The 21,646-nt window shown below is 46.9% G+C and overlaps 1 protein-coding gene across 4 annotated transcripts in view; it reads right to left on the reverse strand.

Moving 5' to 3' along the window:
• The window catches only part of ZFAT (zinc finger and AT-hook domain containing), a 254,220-nt gene that overhangs the window by 38,813 nt on the left and 193,761 nt on the right, over positions 1–21,646 (reverse strand). For all 4 annotated transcript variants that reach the window (XM_060116135.1, XM_060116136.1, XM_060116134.1 and 1 more), the window contains one exon: positions 4,039–4,177. In XM_060116135.1, the coding sequence (XP_059972118.1) occupies positions 4,039–4,177 (139 nt within the window). The remainder of the gene's footprint in view (positions 1–4,038; positions 4,178–21,646) is intronic.

Raw genomic sequence — 21,646 nt, forward strand, 5'->3', positions numbered from 1 at the left:
GCAAAACTGCCACCACAGCCCAGTGCCTTGCACAGTGTGGGACACATGAGGAGCTCAAGATGCACCGTGAAGAAGGACTTTGGGAATAAACATGCTAGGGAATCTGAACCATGTATCAGGCACTTGTTACATGTCAGGCAGGGTCTGGAATCTTCAAGAATAAGATCTCTCTCATCTTTGCAGCCTGGTGCTCAGAGAAGGTAAGTAACTGGTCCAGGGGCCACAGTGATCACAGACCCGCCTCCAGGGTCTGTGCTCCCAACCCTCCGCTCGTGCCAACCGCCTGGGGCGACTTGAAGGAGGGCCTTGAGGTCACCGGAAAAGGACCAGCCCGCTAAGCCCCATCGTTAGCCCACCGTGAGCTCCAGGAATAAGCTGACAGTTTGTGACACTCAGCATCAGAGCATCGGATGCCTTTCACAACCTGTGATTTAGTGAACCAGCTCCTGAGCTAGCTTCATCAGGGGCATTTTAAAAGGAGGAAAGGGGCAGGCCCACTGAAGCGATACAACGTGAAAAATGTGTATTTTGGGGGAAAACGCCTCGAATCCATATTAATGAACAAGTGATGGGCTGAGAAGAATAAACAAGAGATTGTCTGATCTGCTTTCAAAATATCAGAAGTACATAAAACACAAGCAGGGAATAAAACACTTAAGTAGCATTCAGTACAAGTCTAACTGACAAAAAGCACTGGCGCCCAAGGGAACTGGTGCCTCCTGACGGGGCCCAGCTGGCATGCGGCTGGAAGCAGCACCTGTGCCCCCAGGACCAGAGGTGTGCTGGGGCCGCTGGAACCATCTCTTCCCAGCTCAGCGACCTCACACTGGAAGCTTAAAATTGGCCCTGGCGGAAATATGCACGGCACAGAAATTGGCAAATGCTACGAATCAGGTTCCCTTCTCCCTGCCCCGGGACAGCCAGCTGGTAAACACTCACAGAACACGAGTGGATGCCCTAGCAGCCCCCATTCCAGAGCTCACTGGAAATGACCCAAACTCCGTGGAAAACACCACGTGCCTTTCCTCAGAAACCTCAGCCTATTTGGTCTTCTTCCCGCCTCTCCTGCAGTGCTGTGCACGGACACCCTCCCCAAACCCCTGAGCACGGGGGAAGGAGAATCTTTCCCAGCAATTGATGGCTCTGCCTGTGTCACAGTGCGACACCATTTAAACACAGCTGATGGACAAGGAGTCCCTGCATTGGTTTCAGGAGACTAGCATCATTTTGATAAAACTACATTTTATTTGTGTTTTTTTTTATTATATCATCATTTTAACATATATTCCTCTATCTCAAAACAAGAAATTATAAAGTCCCACAAAGACATCTTTTGAGGAATGATCTGAAGATGAAAATAAAACCAAATGGGAGGGGCTTCCCTGGCGGCGCAGTGGTTGAGAGTCCGCCTGCCGATGCAGGGGACACGTGTTCGTGCCCCGGTCCGGGAAGGTCCCACATGCCATGGAGCGGCTGGGCCCGTGAGCCATGGCCGCTGAGCCTGTGCGTCTGGAGCCTGTGCTCCGCAGCGGGAGAGGCCACAACAGTGAGAGGCCCGCGTACCGCAACAAAACAAAACAAAACAAAACAACCAAGGGGGGATAGGGAGAATTATATGAAATTAATCAAAAGGAAATGGAAAATTCCAGTGGTACCAAACACCTCATCATTTCCAAAGACAGTCGTTTTATCCAGTTCCACTTTCTCCCTGTCTCCTTCACTCTCTCCACAGCGAGAGCTGTGTGCTCTTGAGATCTCTGAGCTGCAACCCCAGTTAACCAGCTCTCTGCTTACAGAGACAGTTCTCCCGCCAACACACAATGGCACGATGTCTCCTATGAGCCAAGAGACATTTAGTTGTTTCCTTCCACAATATGTCTCTTAAAGGGGGGCATAGGAAAAATAAATAAACACACACACATACACACACACACACACACACACACACACACACAAAGGCCAAAAATAGCCCTGCAAAGATTAGAAATAAAACCCAGACCCTGTCAGGGAATGCCAATTGATTAGAGAGAGTCTTGGAAACTTAAGTGAAAACTTAGGGTGTGAAGCAACTTGACCTCAGTACATTTTCTGCAAGGCAATGATGAAAGTTTGGAAGCACGGAGCTATGACAGTGTCATCAATCAGATCCCCACGCCTGTCCCAACTGCCACAGTAAACGTCTATTTCCTGCCCATCCAACCCAAGAGTGTGAAGGATGTTAAAACGAATCGCTAGCCCGCTACTCCAGTTATTTATTGTGACTCTAAGGCGATCCATCCTCTCCTCTGTGATTCCTAGACAGGGGAGTCAGCAAAAATGATGCACCAGGGCTTCCCTGGTGGTGCAGTGGTTGAGAGTCCGCCTGCTGGTGCAGGGGACATGGGTTCGTGCCCCGGTCCAGGAAGGTCCCACATGCCGCGGAGCAGCTGGGCCCGTGAGCCATGGCTGCTGAGCCTGCGCGTCCGGAGACTGTGCTCCGCAGCGGGAGAGGCCACAACAGTGAGAGGCCCGCGTACCACAAAAAAAAAAAAAAAAAAGACGCACCAGCTCTAGAAGGACTGGCATATTTTCAGAAAAAAAGTAAAAACAAAAGAAAGGCATGAAAATATATTGAGTGCCAGACACTCAAGTGTTCTCGTTTCACTCTCCCCGCGATCACAAGGGATGGCTGCTGTGAACTCCACCTGAGGTGCAGGGCCTCAGGTAGAGAGGAGGGTGACTTGCCCAAATGGCATCGCACCTTCCTGCCCTCCAGCTCCGTGAAACTGCCATTCAAGCCAATGCCAGGCCCACGCTCCCATTACCCCAGACGGATGGATTAAAATTATCCCGAGTTTTTTCTGCTGCTCATCCATCTCCGTACATCAGCCCTGTCACCAAAGGTGCTGAAGGATACAGTCAATTCATTTCATTACATTAAGATGCCTTTCATGGCGATTACAGCAAGTGGAGCTTCACGCTGCATGGGAAAACTAGGAGCGGCCCCAGCTGCAGCCGAGTTTACAATCCCACAGCTCTGTTTACGGGGGCAGGTTTCTAAAATGGTCTTCAGCTTCAAAGAGTCACAGGATTCAGGAAAGAGTAGCAACTGACTCATGGCACGCTGCAATCATTTTCCAGCTGAATTACCGAAGCGCAGATATAAATACAACAGCATTCCTCTGTGTGGCAACAGCATGTGACCTAAACCCTCTCAAGTGGGAATGTGATTCTTTATTTTAAAAAAAGAAGCAAAAGCCCGCCCAACTTTTCAATGATATTAGAGGTTTTCATCCATTCTCTTTAGTTTAAACGTTCTAAATAGTTTTTCCTTTTCAAGATGCATAAGTAATCTGAGCACTGAATCAATATTTTTGGATAATCTAAAGAATCCCACCTATAACTGTGATCCGTACAGCATTATTTAGAACTGCAATAAAAGAAAAATCTGGAAACCCTACCGTGTTAACAACAGGAGCATAGTTAAACAATACTTGATGCTGTATCGCGAAAAGCCCTCAGAGGGTAAAGTAGGAAGACAGTGCACCAAAGGAAAACAAAATGTGCGTGTTAATCATTGTTAAGTAAGCCATGAGCTTTCATTTGTGCAAAATGTGTGCGCGGGCCAAGGACAGAAGGCAATACAGTCAGCCCTTCGCATCCCCGGGTTCCGCATCCAACGTGGGGCTGCAGATACAAATGTTGACTGTTCTCTGCCATTTTACACAAGGGATCGAGCCTCCGCGGACTGCGGTATCCGTGAGGGTCCTGGAGCTGATCCCCCATAGATACCGAGGGACGACTGTACTGACAAATGAACATCATGGGAAGGGTGGTAAAATCTGTGGGTTAATTATCACTTTGTCCATTTAAGAGTTCCGTTAGGGTCGCTGTAATACAATCCTGGTGTAAGTAACACGATATAAACAGCGAGGAGGAGGCGGAGGACAGCAGTGATGCTGAGGACCGTTCAGGGGTCGGGGCGGCACCGCAGGAGCTCGCAGCGCCGCCCCGTGGTGGGGCTCGGCCGGGCAGGACGGGCGCGGCCCGCTCGCCTACCTTGCTGGATGAGCGCGTCGGCCGCCAGCTCCCCGGTGCCCACGTTGGTGTACTCCTCGCTGGGGTGTTTCCTGTTGTAGTGCCGCTTCAGGGAGCCCGAGATGTTGCATGAGTAGTGGCAGTGGGCGCAGCGGAAAGGCTGCAGCGACAAGGAGGAGGGTTAGGGCCAGGCCAGCCCCGTGCCATCGAGCCCCCGCGAGAAGGAGGCCCAGCTCCCCCACCCACTCAGTCCTCCTCCACGACCCTCCCACCTGGGAGTGTCCGCTTCCTGGAAGGCCTGGGCGGGGCAAGCCGCCCGCTGGGAAATGCTCCAGGAAAAGACGCCAACCTGGGGCAGCTGAGTCCTGCCTCTGCAGGGACCGTCCAAGTCACCTGGCAGGGGTCCCCAGGGTAGGAGGGGTCTCTGCTACATGAGGCTGCTCTGATTTCTTTTCTTTGCTGTCCACCCCAGATTTATAGTTCTTGTTTAAGAAGAAAATAACAGAAAGCAACCCAGGAATCTATCACTTTTCTTTTTTTTTTTAAGTGAATGCCATTCAAGCATCTCCCCTTACCATTACTTCCCTGATGGACCTGCTTCTTTAACTAAATTGACTCCTCCACAGCATTTACCTGCAAGCACCATGTATATACATCACCGTCCCCGCTTAGGGAAATCTGCCTGATAAAATCTATTTCCAACACCCCCACCTGGGCAAGACAAGGCTCTTTTAGGATCAGGGGACCAACGGGTCGTTCGTGCAGTCTTATCTGCCAACTTGCAACCACTTCAGGGGATGCAGAGAGTGGTGAGGGGAAGAGGCGCCTGCTCAGGTCTCTTGGGAGGCCCACTGAGACCCATCCACTGGCCAGGCGATGGATGTACAACCGGATCCCTGTCCTTCCCAGGCCCTTACTCCTGGTCAGGACAAAATCAAGTGTCCCTCCGAGCCACGTGCTACACAGCTATACAGCACAGGGCTATGGAAATCCCAGCTTTGCATTCAGGACCTGTCTGGTGACACAAGCAGCTTCCTGGCCCAGTGGGAACGGAAGAGCACAGAGCGGCCCACAGGACAGCAGGGGACTCAGATGCGGCACGTTCAACTGACCCCCAGCACAGCCTGGCCGTGGAACTTCAGACAAGTAGTGAGACTCCTCTAAGCTTTGAGCCTCTTAACAATTCAAAGGGGTAATACCACTACCTGGTAAGGCTGCTGTGAGAATTAAATGATCCAACATAAACTGGTATCTAAGATGCCACAGAAAGCATTTACTGTTTTTACAATTTTACATTTACTGTTTTAGCAATTTACACGACCCTTACTACGTCTGTGGGAGCTGATACGCCACTGTGTCTGGTGAGACCTCAAATCCGCCTCGCCTTCTCAACTGTCCAAGTCATCCATATTCCTCCACTGTCACCTGGAAGAGCTAAAGCAGAACCATGCATCTCTGAAGTGGGATGCACCGACTACGGGAAAAGTCCTCTCTGACACTCCAATCAGCCCCTCTTTCCATGGTTCTTCAAGCCTAGAGATGTGCTGAAGTCTCCCCATTGAGAGAAGGAGATGGAGGAAGGGAAGAAAATGAAAAGAAAAGCCATCTACCTGGGCCCGGTTTAAATCACTCTACTCCTGGCTTGTAGGCCACCTCCCACCCCACGCTCTCGAAGCGCAGTCCTGCCTGCCACCTCCATACCATCCCCTTCCTCTCTCAGGCCCCCCAGATCTCCCAGGCAAACCGCTCCTGCGGGTACAGCCCGGGCTCCCTCTGCAGACCTCGCCCCCCTCCTTCCCCACCTCCTTCCACTGGCTGACACCTCCCACCGTGACGCGTAACGTGTTGACAGCACTGTATCACCAGGTTCTCTTTCTCGCTCTAAATTTTCTCGGGTTATTTTACTAGATCTGCTTCCCAGGCCTGAGGTGAAATGCTGACTTTCTCCAAGGTTCTGCCCTGGGGTCTGTTTTGTTCTTCCACTGTGGTTCCAATGATCGCTTTTACGTGCTGATATATCCATATATATCCAGTTGTGATGGCTCCCAAACCACAGATAGAATTTTCAACTGTCTTCCAGGCATTTCTACAGGGATGCTCTGGAAGAACCTCAAAATAAACACACACAATTTCAGACTCACGATCTTTCTGCAGAATCAGCTATTCACGCAAAGACAGAAACCTGGGCGTCACCCTAGACTTTCCCTTCTCTCTTACCACCCAACCAACTAAGTCTGCCCAGGCTTCCTCAGACACGTGTCCAGAGCCCTCCCCCTCCCCCTCTCATCTGTCACTCCAGCACAGAGAAAGTGCTGACCTGGCCTGTAAAGGAAATGCTGTGACTCCCAGAGACGCGGGGGGGGGGGGGGTTCTCTGATGAGCCAACCTGCTCCAAACCCTTCCCCAGGGACCCCACCCTCCGTCAAGGCCACACCGCGGTCACCGGATGCTTTGTGTTACACTGCACATGCCACTTTCCGTCCTTCATGGAGAAGAAACCCGTGGTTTGGCCTATGAGGGCTTATTAAACAAAAGGACCTGGAACAAAGGCAAAAATTAGCCAGGCTTCTCACCTATCTACTGAGCAGAGAATAAGAGACCTAAAATGCCAATATATGATTATCTGCAAAGTTAAAATAAAAGCTGAAATCTTCTGAAGTGCTTTCATCTCCATATAAGCAAGTTCTATGAAATTATTTTGCAAATATTAGCATTTGCATAGAAATCAAAAAGAACCACCAAAAACGCTCCCCTGCCGCTGCTGGGTAGTCAGTGAGCACAGAGGCAGGAAGAGGCAATTAAAATGAGAAATGGTCCTACAAACCTAACTTCAGGCTTGAGAGCCAATTCCATTCTTCTTCTAGCAAAGCGGATAAACTGCCTCATGAGAGTTTCGACGCCTTTAATTCCCCACACCTGCTCCTTGGTAGCACTGCTAATGAAAAGGAGAATGGCCAAAATGTGAGCAGACGGGCCAAACAATGTAGAGGTGAGCCCAAATGAGAAATCAGTTTCCGACCTACTGATTTCTATGAAAATCTTCAATTCTTAAAGTTGAAAGGGACACTTTCAAAGACTGACATTGACCAAGCCTCCCTGCGTGACAAAAGAGCCTTCTGCAGCCTCTGACAGTCTGTGATCTCAGCCTTCGTTAAGAGGCAGGGAGGTCAGACCCCTGGCCCCTTGCACTGCTGAACGGCTCCAGGGGTTTAGGAGGATCAACCTTCCCGTTCTCTTCTACCCCCTCGAAGCCGCCGTCTCCTTTCACACCCGATCAATCACCACCTAGCTTCTTCTTAGGACCCTCTCTCTTTAAATGGTACAGCTGAGCCTCATCTGGGCCTTTCACGCCGAACAAGTTTGAACTTGTGGGGCATGGCCACGTTCCAGCGGGGAGTTCTGCTGGGGCCGTCGCTGTGGCACAGGAGACATAGGCAAAGAAAAGCGTGGGTGACGCCCCTGCACCCACCCAATGCCAGGCATAGAGTCTGAGTGCGTTATGAACAGCGCACATCTTGGGATTTCGCTTATGGAGCAAGTATTTACTGACCTCCTGCTATGAGTCAGACATTGTTCTCTCACCCTGGGGACATAGTAACGAATGAGAGAGATTCGTGATCCCCTGAATACACAAGAGTGTGGTCACTTAAGATATCAACTGCAAAGATTAAATGTCATCTAAGCAAACTAAATCACAAAACTTGTTTCCTAAGTCTGATTACTTGCAGATAGCAAAGGACGCTACATCTCAAAGGGAAGTTATTTATGGAGAGCTTTCAGGCCAGAATCCAGCCAAGAGTTATGAGGAAAATATATGCAGGCTATAGTCCTGTAGTGCATTGTGAGACAAAACATCCAAAAAGAAAGTGGATCAAAAACAAGGCAGAGGGCCTCCCTGGTGGCGCAAGTGGTTGAGAGTCCGCCTGCCGATGCAGGGGATACGGGTTCGTGCCCCGGTCTGGGAGGATCCCATATGCCGCGGAGCGGCTGGGCCCGTGAGCCATGGCCGCTGAGCCTGCACGTCCGGAGCCTGTGCTCCGCAACGGGGGAAGCCACAACAGTGAGAGGCCCGCATACCGCCAAAAAAAAAAAAAACAAGGCAGAAACCCGCTGTCATGCCTACAATGCAGTGTTGCATTAGATTTGTTAAGTAATGTGACCTAACATAATAACTATTTTAGCTCATTTTCACTGATAGCTATCATATGCCAGATAGTTCTAAGTTTTGCATGGATTAGTTCCTGGAAATCTCACAACCTCCTCATGTGGTAGGTACAATGGTTATCTCCATTTTACAGATAAGAAACTGACATGTAAAAGGATTAAGGAATTTGCCCAAAGTTTCACAGATTCCCAGCCTGACCACTTGGTCTGCACTGGATTGGGGGCCCAAGACCAGCCAGCAATGAAGAGATGATTTGACTTCCCGTTTGTCATTTCCTGAACATCTATCTTCCCTGGGAGGGGCATGGTTTGGTTTGCTTGGATTTTCTAGACATAAGGCAGCCTACATCTCAACATCAACTTCTACACATGAGGACCGCCACGGTGAGCCGGGAGGAATGCTGGCCGTTCCTGGGGGGCAGGGATGAGGCAGGGATAGGTGGAAGCCAAGAAGAGGGCAGACACAGCCAGGTCACAGTGGGACGTGCGCTGAATCAGGAAATGAGGTTTTTAGGAGGTGGGGTTTCCGGTGGGTATCGAGTGGAGGGTGACATGCCAACTTCACAATGTTCACTCTGGAAATTAACAGAGGGTGGCTTTGAAAGGAACAAGCCTGAAGGCAGGGAATCAGCTGTCCAGTTGCTGCAGTGGTGTAAACAAGAGATCTGGAGGCCTAAAGTGAGAGAGCGGAACAAAAAAAATGGGAAAGGAAGAGAGAGGCAGAAGGCTCAGCCGACCTGAAGATGGAGACGCGGTGTGAGAAGACAGAGACAGAGAGCCTCAGGATGACTCCCAAGTTTCCAGCGTGGATGACACGGGAGGAAGGTATCCGGGCTGCCGTGGAGGAAGTTCTACAGATACTGAGAGAAAGAGGGAGAACGCAGAGCCCTGGACATCCAGGAGGGCAGGTCCAGAAAGCATTTGAAGATATAAGGTGTTTGGAGTCTAAAGCTCAGAGGACAGTTCTGGGCTAGAGGTACAGATCTGAGCACGGGCAGCCAGAAAGTGCCCTAGGAGGGAACACACCCATTGTCAGTGAGTGTGTAAAGTGGTAAGACAAGTGGACTTAGAACAGCACCTGGGAACACAGGAACAGCAAGAGAGGAGCTCGTGAGGAAGGACAAGAACGGCAGCAGGCAGAAGAATCAGGGGTGTCTGGAGACGAACGTCGTTCATGGAGGGAGGGGTGACAGAGTCAAGCGCGCTAAGAAACCCGATAAGGCCTAACAAGTGTCCACTGGGACTGGCCATCAGGGAGGTGGGCTTGTGGCCGGACTGAAAAGAGCTGGTTTCAGGAACATGCTAAGCACAAAGGCCAGGTCAAGGGGAGAAGGCAGGGGCGGAAGCTGGATTTGAGGTCAGGTGTCAGTGATGTTTCAACAAGGCAAACGATATGCCTTTTTCAAAAGGTGCATCAAAGGATCCTCCTCAAAACCTACACTGACAACCATCCATTTCAGTTGAAAGAAAAAGTACAATTGAACTTGTGGAGGCTGGAAGTCTAAGTTCTCAGACTTATGTCAAGAAAGCAAGTAAAATACACTTTGTCACAATTTGAGGATTTGCTGTTCTGGTTCTTCAAACAGAAAGAAAGAAAACAGCGGAGGACAGGAAGTCCTATCTCACCTGTGAAATCGGGCTCTGACAAACCTGATGAGAAGACATCGAACTACATGAGAGAGGCTAATGCAATCTCCCATGGGCGTCGAGAGACGGACTCAGAGGAATGTTTAAAACAGATGAGAAACTGGTGAGGAGGTGATGTCCAAGGTTGTGACATCGGTCACCAATCACAGAGCACAGGATGGCTTTCTGGTAGAAGGAGAGGGCGCCCTGCTGGCTTCCGTCCACAGCAAGCAGGAAGGCTCTCACCTGGCAGGACCCTGCGGGCCACTGTGTGGAAGCACATGCAGCATCACGGTCCTATAGCCACAGGCTCAGAGATCAGAATGCGAGCCTCTCGCTCTGTGATGGGCCTGATGCTCTCTGAAGAGGATGGGGAAGCAAAATGGCAAGGGAGAAAGTTCCGGATGACCTGTGGGTAAAACCTACGGCCACGAGTCATGATTTCATAGCCTTAGTTTAACAACCCGGTCAATGGAGAGACAGAGATAAAGAAGGAGATAAACCACAAAGTCTAATTGGTATTCAGGTGAATTTGGATCCAAAATGCTGGAAAAGATTATATAATTGTTACAACCTAAATTAAGTGGGCTGGTTGGTATGAGACAATTTAGACGCTGCTTGGTAGAAGCCAGGCTATTGGAATGTGGCAGCTTTGCATCAGAGGGAGACCTTGGTGTTGACGTGTGTACAGAGCCCCAGACAGCCTCACCTGCCACGCCCCTCTCACAAGGTGAGCCAGGCTCTGGGCCAGGTACCGCCCAGGGGCTCCTCCCCGTCTCTCCTCTGCTTCTCCTCATGCTCTCAGGCTGCTCCTTTTTCTCAGTGACACCCCTGCCTGCCCTCCTCTACCTGGCTAACCTCCAGGACAACTTTTGGGGCCCAGGTGAGCTGCCCCTGTCCCTTGGCGGGCCCCCAGACGGCTGTACGAGGCATTCATCCCTGCCCTCTGACATGGCGCCCCCTTCCACTTGAGTTCCTTGCATCAGGCTCCATCTCTCTTTTTCTCAATAACCTTGAGAAAGAACTGATTGATTCTAATACTGCACGAGCCAAGACAGGAAGGGGATGTGGCTGTCTCAGTGAAACATGTCATGACGGTGGAGATCAGTCCATCATCCGAAGGAGCAGGCTGATCACTGACCCATTCATTCGAAGCAAAGCCTCCAGTCCTGGATCCCCAAAGCATGGATCACCGGATGACACCAGCGAATATACCCACCCTCCCTGCACTTAAAACAATGCGCCTCTTTGCTTTGAAAGAAAACAACACTATTGTGCTTCACAGATTTCAGCCCAACTGGATGAGTTCAACTTTTTCTTTATCCCCAAGTCACTAAACATGTCTATGCTTTGTCTGGAAACGGTCACCAGACAAGCTACCATGCATTCTGCAAAAGTCTTAGCTCACAGGCTACTCCCTGCACCTTCGCCTCTGAAACCTACCCTAACTCCTGGGAAGATGTGACTTTTCCTTCCCACGTGCCTCCCCCACCCCCAGCACCTAGGAAAACCCGGCGGCATGAATCCTGCTGTGGCGTAACTGTTCTCTGGAGGTCCAGCACCCCCTCTCCCCAACCCGCTCCAGGCTACAGCACCCGGAGAGCAGAGTCTGTCCCAGCGAGGCTCACCTGTGCTCCCTCGGCAGCCAGGCCGGCCCCACACAGGTGGGCTCCCTACTATACCCATGTGGCTAAAGGAGAAAGGACAAACCACCTTCCTCTTTCTGTTACTGACTCCTGTAAGCCTCCCAACAACAACTAAAACTAAATCTCTGGATAGGACGTTTCTTCAAACAACATTAAATTTAACAACTGTAAAAGACATTACATAGGGTGTGGGGAAAGAAAAGCCACAGCACGAGAGACTGCATTCACAACATGTAACCAAAAAAATGACCCACACCCCCGATATATAAAGAATTCCTGAAAACAAATAAGAAAGCAAAACCACTCAATAGAAAAAATGAGAAAATATTTGAACAATATTTCTTTTTAAAAAAGGAACGAGAAATAAATACTAATGGCCAAAAAACATATGAAAAGGGGCTCAATTCCACTAACCACCATGAGAATGAAAATAAAGCCACACAGAGAGGCCAGTGCGGGCCCAGCAGGTTGGCCACCCTGAACGTTCACCCTGGGACATGGAGCAACAGAGGTTCCAGGCCGTGCACCTCTACTGCTGGCGTAACCTGGTGCAACCACTGTGGAAAATGGTTGGGTATCGCCTCGTAAAGCTGAAGAGGTGCCCACGGCCTGCAAGTCCTCTCCAGGTGTGTTCACCCCGGAGAACCTCGTAGACGAGCACACCAGGACATGCACACAGACAGTGCACAGCAGCAGAGCTTGTAACAGCAACACAACAGAAACAGCCCCACTGTCCACCTACGACTAAATGGATGAGCTGAGCACGTGAACACTCCCACAAGGGTTGCACAGCATGTGCTGTGTCCCACTGGGGAGTACGATGCCACAAAGGACGGACGAAGGAGGGAGACATGCAGTCTCACCAACATAACGTTCAGTAAAGAAGCCAAGTTGAGAAAAAAGAATATAATAAATTCCATATATGAATCCATATATAGAGATATATGCCCATATATAGATATATAGATAATATAACGTTCAAAAACATGCAATGCTAAATTAGTTTGTGTAGGGATGTATAAATGGATGGTAGACCTACAAAGGAAACCAAAAAGTAATTCTCAGCGAAGTCAGGATAAAGGTCACCTCTGGATAGAGGAAGGGGGTGGGCTCAGGAAGACCCCATGAAAGGGCTCTGAGGACTGGCAGTGGTCCATTTCTGGGCAGTGGGACAGGAGTGCTCATGTCATAATCATTCATCACACCACATACTCGTGTGTATGCAATATTCTGGAGGTACATTCTATTTCATAACAAGAGAAGTAAAAAAAGAAGTGGTTGATTAAATAGGTAAATATGTGACCAAAAAAACCCCTCTCCTCACAAGGTTTTTGAGGATTACAGGTCACTTAGGTCAAACGCCTTGAGTGACACAGCACCCCACGAGTGGCAGCCATTGGTAATGTTAATAACAACAGTAGCAAAAGCACTTATACCCTGACATGTAAAGCGATCTTTCCCTTATTTTCTTTCATCGGTGTGACAAAAATCACGTTGATACTAGAACGGGGTTCTAGCATATCCGCCCTTCATAACCCAAAATGTCCAAAAAGAAGACTGCAGTCGGGGTGTCTCTCTAAAGAGAGACCTGGTCACAGGCCTGGAGGAAATATTAACTATAACATTGGCATCGCCAAACTTAAATCAAGTTACATGGTGGAGAGAGATGGTCCTGGATTATGCAAGCGCTTCCCTGGGGCCCGGGCTGTAGAACACCTGTAAGATTTACAGCCGCGCTTCTGCAGCTGAGACAACCCGACAGGAAGACGGAATTTTTTTTCATAAATGTCTGAGGTGGCCATCAATTCCCTCAAATGCAAGCTAGCACCAAGTCACCCTGAGAAGCGTGCAGCTGGGCTGGGGGCAGGGCAGGACCCGGGGTTCTTGAGCACTGTTAATTCAGGGCTCCCCTCCCTCAGAGACTTAATGCAGTTATGTCTGAGACTTACGAGGCAGTTTCATCTCATCAGAGCCTGGAAAGGACAGGATGAAGTGTGACAGCTTCTTCTAAGTGTCTAACCTGGATTTTATTTCTGGAAAGCAACAATCAGAACAGATGCTTCCCCACCGTTGGCCATGGAGAGCTCTGTGGTCCAGAATATTTCGCACGAACTTTGAGTGGCAGGGGTTTTGGTGGGGGGCAAAGAGACCTGGGCTCAAGCGGGGATCTAGAGCTTCACAGCTGTGCAATCCGGGCACATTTCCTCATTTTAGCACAAGGAGTAGCGGTAACGTACACAGAGCAGCCTGCGTGGAGACGCTATCAGATTATCATTGACGGTTTAGACACAGAAACTCAGGGCAAACTGCCTTATTAAAAAGAAGAAGAAAGAAAGAAAGAGAGAAAGGGAAGGGAAGGGCAGGGGTGAGGCCAAGCGAGGCCACACGTGCGGCGGGTGGAACAGCCACCTGTGGTCTGCGGGGTGTGGCTCTAACTCGGGGGTGATCAGAGGCCGCTGCACAGCAGATAGATGTGGGGTTCGATATGCTAGTTTTTTCTACTCTTTGATTCTCCAATAAGCAGCATTTCCCAAGTTGTTTCACAAAAGCTAAGTGCTGGGAGGGAACACTGGGGGGAAGAAAAGGGAGGAGGGGGGTCTGCGGTGAGGTAAGTTTGCGAATCACTGCACACTGCGCCCCTCCACACAAAGCCTGAAACATCCCCCAGAACCAGTGTTCTAAGGAACACACTCTGGAAAATCCCACCTTGTGCCATCCTCCATCCCCCAGGTAGACCATGTCCCCCTGAGCCACATGCCTTACACTCCTGCTGAGTCTCCCACTGTAGCCAACAGAGAGCAGTGGGTACCAGAGACTCGCAGAACAAACCATGCAAAACAAAAACCCCGACCGATTGGCCGCTGGCTTCAAAATCTCCCTACTCAGTGGTAAAGGCGTCCATGAGAAACTTCTTTTCCACTCAGAGAAATGTCATCGTGTTGGATCTGTGAACTGCCAAGTCCCATTACCCGCACAGGGTCATCCAGCAAAGCTAGTGGCCCTTTGAGAATGTTCTGGATGATGACATGGGCTGGGAGACTGACATGTTTCACAGATTTACAGAGTGCATCCCCACAGCTGCTCCAAGAGCCCTTTCAGCAGAGACACACGCAGGCCCCTCACCCCATAGCAAGAGAAAAACACACTGGGCCAGGTCAACCGCCAAGAGACTGGATCTGTACCCCTGGGCTGGGAAGTGAGCCACTCAAAAAGAAAAACATTCATATTCATAGGAAAAAGGACAGAGATTGTAGATTATAAGACACACGGTGATGCCGATATGGGAAATTCCTACAGAGCATCTGTGTCTGGAATCCCGGCTCCCTCACCTCCTCCTCTAGCCTGGGCTCAGAGGTAGATGTGAACGACGCACACATAGAACCAAGTGGGGGGACGGGTAAACTAAGCCCCAACCTGACATACACACAAAGAGCCTAAGGATGCACAGTCACAGGGGACCGACAAGGAGAAAAGGGACACGGGCAGAAGCAAAGAGACACATACCAGAAAGGAAAGGACCTGCATCCCAAGGAGGGCCGGGGCAAGTGGACGTCCACGGACTCACGTTCCTCGGGGTCAGCCCTTAAACGGGTTTGTGCCAAGCTTTCAAAGCAATGCTGTCCGTGTGAATGAGAGGAGCACCCCGCCTCCTGTCCCCCGGGTCACCCTGTGGTCTACAAGCCAAGCCTTCAGTCAAAGCTGCCCTGCGCCATCTGCGCAGAAGAGCAGAGTTTTGTAATTTTTTTTTTTTTTTTTTGGCCCTGTCTCTTCAGGATTATAAGCCTGGGAGCACAAGGTTGGAACTTCATTCCTGGGTTGGCCACAACAGGGACAACTCCAAGCTTGGGGCCAAAGATCCAGAGAGAAAAAAGCCAGGTCTTCATATGTTTCACCAAGCACAAAGTCACCTCTGTTGTAAAATAAGGCCCGAGACGAATTAAACAATTTAAAAGAATAAATGTTTTAAAACCATGGAGTACCACAAGTTCCAAAATGCCTTATGTTGAGGCAATTATCTCATCACAATAAATAACAGTAAATCAATCCATACTAATTGCTTCTCGTGCAAGAGCTTAGAAGACCCTTCAAATGTTCTCCAATTATTGATTGTTTTTGTAATTGCTTATGCTGTCAAAATGCAATATTTCCAGAGAATATACTGCACACTATTAGACAGACAGGATTTTAATTTAACATAAGACAAACCGATTTCCTTTTTTTTATCCCACAAAGTGCTTAAAAAATCTAAAGTACAAGGAAGCTGAAGATGGTATAACAGGTTTTTAGCAGAGACATTCCAGTTCAAAACAACTTAATAAATGGCCCCTCTGACCACCCGCCCCCCCGCCATGGCCCTTCTTCCTCCTCATAGGCATACACATGCTTAAAGGAAAAAAGGGAAACATGTAACCTCAGATTCTCCACTTTCATGGAAATTAAGAGCTGAAAAGCAAAATAAACACCACCAACAGCAACCCGACAATGGACTTCTCACTCTCTTTGCCCCATGGTTCAGTAATTTCCACTCATCTTGGGAAATGCTACAGCTGCTAAGTTTACACTCACTCAGCATTCTGCTTAAAGATTTTGCTTGAGTCTTGATAGCTAAACATCTAACTGCAGGCTTATATAATCAAAGCAGTGAGGGGGAAAAAATGGGACGAGGGAGCCAGAACGTCCCTCTGCTTGGCTTGAGAGTAGGAAAGTGGAGGGTAACGCATGGAGGGTAGGTTTGTCTACAAAGAGACAAGGCTCAAAATCCCAGCTCCTCCACTTACGAATTGTGTTACTTTCGAGTATGTTACTTAACTGGACTCTGGGCCTGTTTCCTCATCTGTAAAATGGGAAGATCAATATCTACATCATAGTAGTTTTGAGGGCAAAATAAGGTAACATACATGAAACACCTGTTGAAATGCCCAGCAGATGGCTATTATAAAAGGGATTGGTCCACCTGTCTTTTTTATTCTGACACAAGATACTTAAACATTCCAACACTGTGGCAGAAGTTTCTGATGGAAAGATGGAACCATCTCCTGGGTAACAGAAGTTATAGTAGAAATAAAGCCAAAATGCTTTCTATAAGCAATGCCGGGTGACTCAGCATTCTGGGGGATACTGAGGATCTCAGACTGAGGATTAACTTGAACTGTTTATAAATGTGTGGTTCTAAACATTCTGCTTCTTTGAGATCATTTCTGTACTTTCACTTCCTTGTTTATTAAGGTTAGAGTGGAAACTAAGAGTAAATTAGTTCACTTCCTGGCTGAACTCATCTAAACACCACCTCTGTTCAATTTAGTATCTAAGCCCCTTACACAGCCTGTGAGCTCAGCTGCCTGGCATCTTCTATATATATAACTTGATTCTGCTTCACATGGACACATTATGAACGCCTCTGGGACCCATTTCATTGTCAGAAATACAACAAGGGATTACACTAATTCCCTTTGATTTGTGGATATCAGTCGATCAGAAATTTTTGGTTGCTATAGGTTTCCAAAGCTATAGATTTTGCATGATAAGATAATACTATATTATCTCAATTAAAACACAGCTTTTAAAAAATGATAGAGTTGTAATAACTAGTTAGCTGGTCTTCTGGGTTCCTACAGAGCTTAGAACCTAACTTTCTTGCAGCAGTTAACGTACTTGCTGTTGCTCTTCATGCACAGGTGGCTCTCCCCAGACCCGTGAGCCAGGCAGACAGAGGCCTGGCTTCATCCCAACATGCTCTGCCCTGCCACACAGTGGGTGCACAGAAAACACAGCAAGGACTCCAGGGCTGGAGCAGGTCGGGGAAGAGAAAGTCCACCACCATCCTCATCAAGGGTACGAAGCCTTCACCAAGTACACTGTAGGCTCTCCTGAGGTTGGTCTGGGCAGAGAGGGGAGAGAGCTCTGCAAGGAGCAGAAAGCCAGAGAGAAACAGGACTGCCTCAACAACCACATACCAACCAAGGGCTGAGTTCGCAATTACAGCTTTGAAAGGACGGCAGTCAGGCCTGCTATTCTCTGTACAGTCCCCACTCTAATGGCCTGATACAAAGAGGCATTTACTTTCCCATGGACAACAGCCTCTACTGTTCTTTCACATGTAATATCTAGCATCCAGGTAAACATTATGAGATAAGCAAAGAAGAAAATGTGACCCAATTCAAGAAAAAAAGTCAATAGAAACTGATGCACAGATCACTCAGATATTGAAATTATTAGACAGAAACATTTAAATAATGATGATAAATAAGTGAAAGGCTCTAATGGAAAACATGTGTGAACAAATGATACTTTTTGGCAGAGAAAAAAATTATAAAAAAGAACTAACTGTCAATGCTATAAATAAAAAAAATCAGAAATGAATAATTCATTTGAGAATCTAAATAGCAGAACTGACATATGAGAAAAAGGATAAGTAAACTTGAAGATCAATACAAATCATACAAACTGAAACACAAAGAGAAAGAAGAATTAGAGACAGAAAGAGGACAGATCATTTGAATGCTGTGAGATATCAAACAGTTTAATATATGAGGTATTATAGTCCTAGAGGAAAAAACGGAAGCAAATGAAGCAGAAGTAATAGTAAAGACATAATGGCTGAGAACGGTCCAAACCTCATGAAAGATATCAACCCACAGATCCAAAATCTCAGCAAGGTAAACACTAGGAAACCACACCTAAACATAATGATGTTAATATGATGAAAAAACAAAGAAAAAGAGAAAAATCTAAACCAGAGGGGAAAAAGAACCATCACATATAGGGGGAAATGATAAGAGAAATAATGAAAGACAAAACATAATGGGACAACATCTTTAGAGTGGTATCCTCCTAGAAATCTACAGTCATCAAAATATCCTTCAAAAATGAAGACAAAGAATTTCCAAATAGACAAAAACTGAGATAATTCAACTCCAGCAAAACTGATATATATAACAAATGCTAATAGAAGTTCTCCAAACTAAAGGAAAATTTATCAGATGGAAGCTAGGCCTGCAGGAAAAAAAATAAAGAACACCAGAAAGGCTAAATATGTAAGTAAACATAAAAGACATTTTTAAGATTATATTTTCTTACATATATTTTAAATACTGACTAAACCAAAAAATAACACTATACTGAGGAGTTTAGAATACAAAGAGAAGTGATATGCATGACAACAAGAACCCAAAGGGTAGGAGGGGTGTAACGTGAACTATAATGATTCATGGTCCTTCCATTGTTCATAAAACAGTATATTTGCAGCTAGCTAGAATATGTTAAAATACAGATGCATAGTGTGGTGTCCACAGCAATAACTAAAAAGAAAAAAGAAAAACAACAAACAAAGAAAGAATAGTTAAAAAGCAAACAGGGACTTCCCTGGTGGCACAGTGGTAAAGAATCCACCTGCCAATGCAAGGGACACGGGTTTGAGCTCTGGTCCGGGAAGATCCCACATGTCATGGAGCAACTAAGCCCATGCGCCACAACTACTGAGCCCATGTGCCACAACTACTGAAGCCCGCGCACCTAGAGCCTGTGCTCCGCAACAAGAGAAGAGAATCCACTGCAATGAGAAGCACATGCACCACAACGAAGAGTAGCCCCCGCTAGCTGCAACTAGAGAAAGCCCATGTGCAGCAACGAAGACCCAATGCAGCCAAAAATAAATAAATAAAATAAATAAATGTATTTAAAAATAAAAAACAAACAAATCCTAATTGAGGGCTATACTATAAAATACCTCATCAGTACTCCTCAAAACTGCCAAGGTCATCAAAAACAGAGAAAGTCTGAGAAACTGTCAGATCCAAAAGCAGCCTAAGAAGACATCAAGACTAAATGTAATATGGTACCCTAATGGGATCCTAGAACAGGAAAAGGACATTAGGTAAAATCTAAGGAAATCTTAATAAAATATGGACTTTAGTTAATGATGTATTAATATTGGTCCATTAGTTGCAGCAAATGTACTATTGTAAATGTCAGATGCTAACAACAGGAGAAACTGGGTATGTGGAACATGGAAACTCTCCATATTACCATAACAATTTTTCTGTAATTCTACAACTGTTCTAAAATTTAAAATTTACCTGAAAAAGAAAATCTCTACTCTCAGGGGAAAAAGTCAAATGGAATACTAAAAAATACCTGATTCACCCAAAAGAAGCCAGAAGAGGAGAAGAGAGGACATGACAGAGAAAATAAACACCAAGACCATACTTTTCAAGTGAGACACGTCAAAAATTACATTAAATGTAAATGAACTAAGCACTCCAATTAAAGAGCAGTGATTGTCAGACTGGTTGTGTGCGGGCACGTGGACACACACACACACACACACACATATACAGGCAACAACAAGATCCAGCTATATGCTATTTACAAGAACACACTTTATATAAAAACTCAGATAGGACCGTTCCTTCACACAGTTCAAAACCCGGTGCAGTGGCTGGCAGATTACGATTTGTGGAGCCTCTGCCTCAGAACCACGTGGGAATGTGGTGTAGTCAAGGATGCTGGTCTGGCCTCCAGGTTTACGGAAGGAGAAGAGCTAATCCAATGGGAAGGGTGGCAGGAGGCCAGAGATGCTCCCGTTAAAAAGAAAGCCCCCCAGCTCTTGTTACCAAGAGAGCAAACCTGAGGCCCTCACAGCACCTCCTCCCTGGAGCTGGCCTGCACAGGGCTGATGGTCCAGGTCTGTCCAAAGCAATGGGGGCACATTCCTTCTAATCTGCTCCCTCAAATCAACCTCTCCTTCTCAATGTAGCCCTTGAAATAATGGAATCATTGTTCCCAATTTTCAAATAAGGAGACAGTGGCCCAAAAAGGCGAAGGATCAAAATCCCCAAAGGTCAGCTAGTTAGTAAGTCGTGGCATTAAGATTTTGATCCTTATCTGCCTAACTCCAAAGCCATAAGCAACAACAAAAGTAAAATAACACCAACATCTAAAAAAATATAGAAGGAAAACACAACACCTGGAAAATATTTAGAATGAGTGATTTACAAACATAAATTGAAAGCATGATTAGACTGGTTTATAATCCTTGCTTTGGTTCTTTTAGGAACTGGAGTCATTTTTAAGAGACAGGGGAGGGGAAAAAGAGCCAACATTTTTTGATCATCTACCATGTACCAGATCCACTTCTCATAAAAGTGATATTGCCTTTAATACCTTCAATACCAGGAGACACATATTGCCATCAACGTTTTACAAACAATAAAATTGTATAAAGAAGTTAACCAACACAGCCTGTAAGTGGCACAGTCTGTCTAGCTCTAAACCTGAGTCTGTCTTGTTCTAAAAGCCTGTGTTTTTCTACAAGATCTCATTGCTCTCAGAAATTTTCAAGTGCCAAACAATCTCAATGAACTTCCAGATGGCACAGCTACCGTGGTACAAATGGCATGGTCACTTTGGAAGAGAGTTTGGGGGTTTCTTACAAAGCTAAACGTACTCTTACCATACAATCTCGCCATTGCGCTCCTTGGTATTTACCCAAAGGAGCTGAGAACGTATGACCACACAGAAACCTGCAAATGGATGTTTACAGCAGCCTTATTCATAACTGCCAAAACTCAGAAGCAACTAAGATGTCCTTTCGTAGATAAATGTATAAACTGTGGTCCATCCAGACAATGGAATATTATTCAGTGCTAAAAAGAAATGAGCTATCAAGCCATGAAAAGACATGGAGGAAGCTTAAATGCAATTACTAAGTGAAAGAAGCCAATCTAGAAGGGCTACATACTGTACAATTCCTACTGTATGACACTCTGGGAAAGGCAAAACTATGGAGACAGCGGAAAGGTCAGAAGTTGCCAGGAGGCAGAGGGAAGAGAGGGACTAATAGGCAGAGCAAAGAGGATCTTGGGGGCAGTATAACTATTCTGTATGGTACTGCAATTGTGGATATATGTCATTATACATTTGTCCAAACCTGTAGAATGTACACCACCAAGAGGGAACCCAAATAGTAACTATGGGCTTCAGGTGATTATGATATATCAATATAGGTTCATCAGTTGTAACAAATGTACCACACCGGTGGGGATGTTGAAAATGGGGGAGGCTGTATGTGGAGGGGGAGTGGAGCCAGGTGGTATATAGGAAGTCTCTATATTTTCCTCCCAATTTTGCTATGAACCTAAAACTACTTTGTTTTCTGTTTTTTTTTTTTTTTTTTTTTTCCGGCTGTGCCACAT

The sequence above is a fragment of the Mesoplodon densirostris genome, chromosome 13, assembly GCF_025265405.1.
Source record: "Mesoplodon densirostris isolate mMesDen1 chromosome 13, mMesDen1 primary haplotype, whole genome shotgun sequence".
Classification (NCBI taxonomy): Eukaryota; Metazoa; Chordata; class Mammalia; order Artiodactyla; family Ziphiidae; genus Mesoplodon; species Mesoplodon densirostris.